The sequence below is a fragment of the Trachymyrmex cornetzi genome, unplaced genomic scaffold (genome assembly GCF_001594075.2).
Source record: "Trachymyrmex cornetzi isolate Tcor2-1 unplaced genomic scaffold, Tcor1.1 scaffold23, whole genome shotgun sequence".
Lineage (NCBI taxonomy): Eukaryota > Metazoa > Arthropoda > Insecta > Hymenoptera > Formicidae > Trachymyrmex > Trachymyrmex cornetzi.
Window position 1 is genome coordinate 3,402,986 of NW_017296956.1, and position 7,958 is coordinate 3,410,943.

General features: G+C 33.6%; 1 protein-coding gene across 1 annotated transcript in view; it reads left to right on the plus strand.

Moving 5' to 3' along the window:
• Positions 1-7,312, plus strand: part of Setx (probable helicase senataxin) — an 8,735-nt gene extending 1,423 nt beyond the window's left edge. Inside the window, exons 2-9 of the mRNA XM_018507088.1 lie at positions 18-131; positions 206-352; positions 432-654; positions 741-1,010; positions 1,082-1,909; positions 1,995-6,576; positions 6,655-6,865; positions 7,110-7,312. Of these exons, the coding sequence (XP_018362590.1) occupies positions 18-131; positions 206-352; positions 432-654; positions 741-1,010; positions 1,082-1,909; positions 1,995-6,576; positions 6,655-6,865; positions 7,110-7,220 (6,486 nt within the window). The 3' untranslated portion in view covers positions 7,221-7,312. The remainder of the gene's footprint in view (positions 1-17; positions 132-205; positions 353-431; positions 655-740; positions 1,011-1,081; positions 1,910-1,994; positions 6,577-6,654; positions 6,866-7,109) is intronic.
• Positions 7,313-7,958: the final 646 nt, after the last annotated feature.

Sequence of the window (7,958 nt, forward strand, 5' to 3'; positions counted from 1 at the left end):
AAATTGTATTTTTTCAGTACACCTGTGGTAGAGGCAAGGACAATGATATTCTTTGTCTTAGTTTACTTGTATCTCGTAGACATTGCATTTTTTTTCGAGACACTGAAAGTTTATATGTCACAGACTTACGAGTATGTATGAGAAATAATCATATCAATACTGATGTATTTATAAATTGAATAATATTAATTCTTGACTTTTTCAGAGTTCAAATGGCATTTTTATTAATGGCGATGAAAAAAGGTGTCAGCATACGGTTAAACTATATGAGAATGATATCATTGGAATTGGTTGCCCTGAAATTGATTCAAGTAAAGAGACATTATATGTTTATAAAGTTTGCATCATTAAGGTAGGATGTTCTCAGAACAGTATATAATATTTTTGGTAGGAATTTAATATTTATTATTAAATCTATATCATCTTTTTAGTCACCTGAACTTGATGAAGAAGAAGAAGAAGAAGAAGAAGAAGAAACTGCTGCTTTATCAAGGACGATTTTAAATAACGATACGTCACTAGAAATCATATCTCACGTAAATCGTGATTTTAGAAAAAGACACGGATCTAATTTAAATTGCGATATGACAGTACCTAATAAAAAACCAAGTGTTACGTATAATACTAATAAACATGATTCTAGTTCTTCAAAAGGTAAGTCCTTATTTTTTAAACAGGCGAAATAGGAATAAATTTGCAATATACTGTAATAAATTTTTTAATTTAAATTTTTTTTGTAGGAATTGATACTAATTTATCTCACGATGATCAGACTCTTAACAGCAATACTACTAATAATTTAAAAATCAGACATGATACTATTGATATAAATGCAGAAGATGATATTGAAATAATTCATGCATCATTAGCAGAAGATGTAAGGAAAAAGAACTCTACGACACATAATCTGACATCTGCAAAATGTTTAAACGGCAATAAATCGAATTTTGATGACAAAATAGATGTTTCTAGTGTTGAGAATAACAATGAAGGCGATGTTAATGATAGAGGTATAAGTAAAACTTATATTAAAAAATATATAAGAATAACATTAATAAAACAAATGCATTATATTTCACAGATAATTCAAATTTTGTACATAAAGCTGAAATTATTAAATATGAAAGTGAGCTACAATTAACAGACGATGAAGGCGCAAACACAGCTAAACACGATACAACTTGCAAATCACCGATTAAATTGAAAAAAACAAAACATGAACCGAAAACGCGATTTTCTGAGATCGATGTTGTCAATTTAAGTGACGATGAGGAGGGAGTATTTCCATATTCCCAGTTATTTGATATCAAATATGACGATAGTACAGAGAATAAGAAAGAGATAAAACAGGAATGTACCAACGATAATGAACCAAACACCGAGAAAATTGGTCTGCTAAATATCGACGACGAGGTCATTATTTTAACAGACAGCGAAGATGAAGATAATCCATGGTTAGAACGATTATCCAGAAGTCAATTACTCAACGAAGACGTAAAACCTGTTTTGTGTGATTCGATCGTAAAAGATGAAATCGATTTGGGTATTTGGGATGATGAAATTTTGAATATCGAATCGTCTGAGATAATCAAACAGTCCGAGATACCATGTACTTCCCAGGTTCCTCATAGTAAAGAAATGTCTTGTGAACCACGTACAAGCGTTGATGTTGGAATTAAAAACAAAGAAGATGATTATAGTACTAATTTATCGACCCCAAGAGTGGATTCGATGGATATAGAAGCAGGCGTTTCTAGTACGAGAGATATTAATAAAAATAAACAAATTAATGATATCAATATTAATGTCAAAAAGAAACAGAAAACGCATGCAAAACAAAATCTAGAATTAGATAAACATACAATAGAAAGTGTAAAACCAAAATTAATTGCACCGACAACAGAAGGAGGTACGATGGATGTAGACGAGACAAGCGCTTCTAACGATCAAAACAATAGAAAGTGTAAAACTAATTGCACCGACAACAGAAGGAGGTACGATGGATGTAGACGAGACAAGCGCTTCTAACGATCACGGTACGAAAGATATTGATGCAAACAAACGGATTATTGATGCAAATATTAATGTTAAAAAGAAACAGAAAACTCATGCAAAACAAGATGTAGAATTAAGTAAACAAACAATAGAAGGTGTAAAACAAAAATTAATTGCACCGACAACAAAAGTACGTATGATGGATGTAGACGAGACAGGCGCTTCTAACGATCACGGTACGAGAGATGCAAATATCAATGTTAAAAAGAAACAGAAAACTCATGCAAAACAAGATGTAGAATTAAGTAAACAAACAATAGAAGGTGTAAAACAAAGATTAATTGCACCGACAACAAAAGTACGTATGATGGATGTAGACGAGACAGGCGCTTCTAACGATCACGGTACGAGAGATGCAAATATCAATGTTAAAAAGAAACAGAAAACTCATGCAAAACAAGATGTAGAATCAAGTAAACAAACAATAGAAGGTGTGAAACAAAAATTAATTGCACCAACAACAGAAGTACATACAATGGACGTAGACGAGACGGGCGCTTCTAACGATCGTAGTACGGGAGATATTGATGCAAATATTAAAGTCAAAAAGAAACAGAAAACTCATGCAAAACAAAATGTAGAACTAAATAAACAAACGATAAAAGGTGCAAAACAAAAATTAATTGCACCAACAGAAGTACGTACAGTGGATGTAGACAAGGCAGGTGCTTCTAATGATCATAGTACGAGAGATATTGATGCAAATATTAATGTCAAAAAAAAACAGAAAACTCATGCAAAACAAGATGTAGAACTAAATAAACAAACAATAGAAGGTGTAAAACAAAAATTAATTGCACCGACAACAGAAGTAGGTACGATGGATGTAGACGAGACAGGCGCTTCTAATGATCATAGTACGAGAGATATTGATGCAGAGAAATGGATTATTAATGTCAATATTAATGTCAAGAAGAAACAGGAAACGGATCTAGAACTAAATGAACAAACAATAGAAGATGTAAAACAAAAATTAATTGCATCGCTCACAGAAATAGATATGATGGATGTAGACGAGATAGGCACTTCTAACGATTCTAATATGAGATGTATTGATGTAAATAAACAGATTAATTTAAAAAAGAAAACAGATGCGAAACGAAGTATAGAGTTAATACAACAAACAATAGAGAGTGTAAAACAAAAATTAATTGCACCAACCATAAAAGTAGATGCGATGAATACAGATAAGACAAGTTCTTCTAACGATCGTAATACTAGAGATGTTAATAGAAGCAAACATATTACTGATGATAAAAAGAAAACAGATGCGAAACAAAGTATAGAATTAGTTAAACAAACAATAGAAAGTGTAAAACAAAAATTAATTGCACCGACCACAGAAGTAAATGCGATGGACGTAGATGAGCCAAGCTCTTCTGACGATTTCGACATCAGTAGTATTGATAGAAGCAAACAGATTACTGATATCAATATTGACAAAAACAAACAGAAAACAAATGTGAAACAAGATACACAGTTAAATAAGCATACGTTAGAAAGTATAAAACAAAAATTAATTGCAAAGTCCCCAAAAAGACTGATTTCAATAGAACCATTAAATTTACCTACAAGAAGAAGACGATCTGATCATAGTAAAGACAAAGCAACAAAAGTACATGAAACTTCACAATCAAGGGTAACAATAAAAGAAAAGAGCGTATCGAAATTAAAAGAAAAACTTAAATATAATTTTCATAGTAAAGAACGAAAAGAGAATACGGACCGCAAAGATAAATCTAAATCGGTAACTGATAATTCCCCGTCAAGTGAGGCAAAATTAATTTCTAAGGACGAAAAAAAGAAAATAATCGAACAGAGAAAGATGAAATTGAAGGAGATTGCTGCAGAAGAGAAGAAACTGACGACCGAAAGCGATCAAAGTACTAAACGTAGGAATAAACCAAGAGCTAAAGTATCCTTTAAAACTCGTGGCGATTTTCTCATTACTGAACAAGAACCACGAGTATCTAAATCGCTTCCAGATAAACCCGCAGAATTATCAAAATTAAGTGATCAATCTAAGAAGCAATCAAGAGATACAACTAATGTATTAAAAGAATCCACAATTTCCGACAAGAAGGCACAGAATTGTCAAAAAACGGACGTTTCTAAGGATACAGTAAATAACATTGCCGCATCATTGCAACATTCCTTATGTTTAAACAATATAAACACTGAGAAAAGTACACTAGATTTCAAAGCGACCGATGATAATAAAAAGAAACGTAGCAGTAGCAAGGATATTACAAAAAGGAGCAATATTAATACTGATCCTACTTTTCAAGTGTCAGAATTGCGAGATAGATCGACCGAACGTAGTTCTGTAATACAAAAAGAAAATTTTTCACCAAACGGTTTGAAATCGAAGCTTTTAAAGTCGAGCATAAAACTGAAGAAAATGAAAAAAGTGACTTTTTCTGACAGACCCGAAATACGGGAATACAACATCGACCAAGACAATTCTTTAAGGAGATTGGTAGGGAAAGATGCACCTATACCTACGAATAAATTAAAAAAATCTGTAATCTGTGCAGATTGGCGCCCGAAACTGGAAGAGTTCCTACTTCGCATTTTTACGTGGAATCCTGTGTGGCTCGAAGAACAGCGCTATCTAAAGTGCGATCCGCCAATAATATTGGAGAACGAACTTCGGGCTATGAAACTATCTTACGATTCTTATGAACAGTATTATGAAGTCGCGATGCCTCTTCTATTACTCGAAATGTGGTACATCATGACTAAAGATTTCGAATTGAATCAGAGGAATATGCAACGTACTACCGTAATGTGTTCTATAGTTGAGAATTCTATTACGCGCACCCCTATACCGTCGACTAATTTATTCTTGACGAAATTAACTCTTGAAGTGCTAGTCAATAGAGAAGATTTTAATAAACGAAATCATCCTATTTACGGAGATCTGGTATATTTTGAGTATGTCAAGAATGAACATGGTAAACAAATCTTTCACAAGATATTCGCGTATGTCATCAACATGCAGCAACACATGGTTATCCCAGGCTCCACATATTATAATAGCGATTTAAAGAATTATGTAAAAGATCCATATACAATTATAAAATACAGCGTGTGGACACGACCTCTTGAACACATCATCGTAAATAGAGTGCAAAGGCTACGAACGGTCACGTATTTGCGATCGAATATCAGAATGGTGCAGGCATTACAATATCTCCCTCATTCACCCTTGTCAAAATTGATTGTGAATCCGAAAATTGAAGACTATCAATTACCACCACTAAATGAAGAATTTACATCTTCTTCACTAGTAACAAAAGATGATTTAAATTCGAAGCAATTAGAGGCTGTATTTCGAGTGACGAATGCTGTAATAAAGAAAGAGGCTAAATTATGCTTTATTCAGGGCCCACCGGGGACGGGTAAGTCTAAAGTTATTGTAAATCTGGTTACTCAAATATTATATGGTGAATGTCAAGACAAGAAATCTTTGAGAATCCTGATTTGCGCACCATCTAACGCTGCTATTGATGAAATCGTGATAAGACTTCTACATATCAGATCTACCCTAAAACAGAAACGTTTTAATATGGTACGCATTGGTCAATCAGAGTCTATGCATCCAAAGAGTAAAGACATTTCTGTACCACAAATAGCGAAACGCCACCTAATAAACATAAGTAAAGGTATAAAAACAACGAATAACAACATTGAAGATTTATCAATTTTACAAGCGCATATTAATTCGTTTAACGCCGAACTTGGAAGTATCCAAAGCGTACAAGAAGGAAAGAGGTATTCACTCAAAAACAAATTATTTGAAACAACGATGAAATACGAACTTATGAAATCTAATAAATCAATAGACGAGCTCAATTCAAAGGAGCGCGCCAGGTACCAGCGTATGTCAGAAGACATAGTTCTTCAGGGTGCCAATATAATTGCCTGTACACTTTCATCTTGTTACACTAATCAGATGGAATCGCTTTTTGGCGGTCACAAGGAAAGGATATCTGTATGCATCGTTGATGAAGCGACGCAGAGTTGCGAAGCAGAGACTTTGATACCATTAATGTTAGGGGTGACTACATTGGTTCTAGTAGGCGATCCAAATCAACTACCAGCAACCATTCTAAGCCAACGAGCGAAGAAATTAGGATTAGATCAATCGGTATTTTCTAGGATGCAAAACATTTTCACGTCTCAGTTGAATAATCCAATTATAATGTTGGACATGCAGTATCGTATGGAGTACGCGATCTCGTATTGGCCTAATAGATACTTCTATGATGGTAAATTGAAAAACGCTACCGATTATAGATTGCAATTTCCATTTCATGCATACAGAGTTTTGGATCATAACTTCACTCAGAACCGTGATAAATTTTCCAACACCACTGAAGCGGAATTTGTGGCCAATATAATTTATACAATGTTGAAGTGCGCCAAATGGGAATCAACAAATGCTATTATTACTCTCGGAATTCTCACACCGTATAATAATCAAAGAACTCTTGTACTAAATAAAATAAACGAAAAGTACGTGTGTGTATAAAAGCAATAGTTTCCGTAAGTTATGAAGATATCGTAAATTTACAATTCATATGTTTTTTATAGGATATCGTCTGTACCGGATGACGTAAAAAAGAAAATTACCTTTGAAGTTAATACGGTCGACAGTTTTCAAGGTCAAGAGCGAGATGTTATAATAATGTCCTGTGTGAGAAGCAGCGGTATTGGATTTTTATCAGACAAACAAAGACTTTGTGTAGCACTTACAAGAGCTAAACATAGTTTAATATTATGTGGAAATTTTCGTACTTTCATGGTAAGCGAAGAATAATCCTGAAATTTTTAATTCTGGAAGTAGTGAGTGGTTGCGCTACTGGATGTATCCACTAGTTGCATTCAACAGAATGGTCATTTGTACAACTGTTGAAAGTTCTTTGCTGAGATAGGGCTATTCCTCTAGATTTGAAAGTATAATCCGATTAGAGAATATGAAGAAAATTATTGTGGAAATTTGTGCTACTCATTATATTTTAATTAATCAGCAAATTTTTGCTTTGCAGAAAGATAAAATGTGGAATGCATTGTTAACTGATGCACGAAATCGTGGAATTCTATGTCGTATGGATACTAATGCAACAACTAGTATGATTGAAAAATGTATCATTAAGTAAAGTACTCATTTGTAAAGTTTTACTGAATATTGTAATTACTTCTTTATATGGTTTGTATATTTTGTAAATATTTAGGCTAAGTTTAAATATTTAAAGCGTTTATAATGAAAAATGTATCAACTGAATCTTAAAGAATGTTTATTTAAAGTAATGTTTCAGAATCATAGTTCTAAATAATGAGACATGAATGCCAATTCTATCACCAAAGTGTTGATTGCTTGCATCAGACACATCTCACTTACTGAAATATAATACTACTGTATGTAGAACGAGCGTGGCCCTATGTTGTCTTTGTTAAGAATAATCCGAGAGAGAGCTTTCCAGTTAGTATCTTTATTCTTTTCTAACCTGTACTCATGTATAATTGCGCATGTGCAGACTGTATTGCACATGCGCAATCATAACGAAGTATAGATTAGAAAAGAATAAAGATACCACTTGAAACGCTCTTGAGCATTTCGTTTTGTCTCTCGGGAGCTGCTCAGAGTTCAGAGCTGCTCGAGGTCGCTCCGAATGAACCTAGCGTACTTGAAATGTAGGATTCACACTATAGCTGTGTTCCAAAATTCACTGTCAGCGCTGAAAATCTACAGTTTACGTTACGTATACTATACATTTTCAGTACTGGCAATGATTTTGGAACACAGCTTATGTACGACATCCGTCATACGACATTCATTGTAATAATTTTTTCGGATCGCGAAACTAATACTGGATTCACACTGCATCCGATTTGCG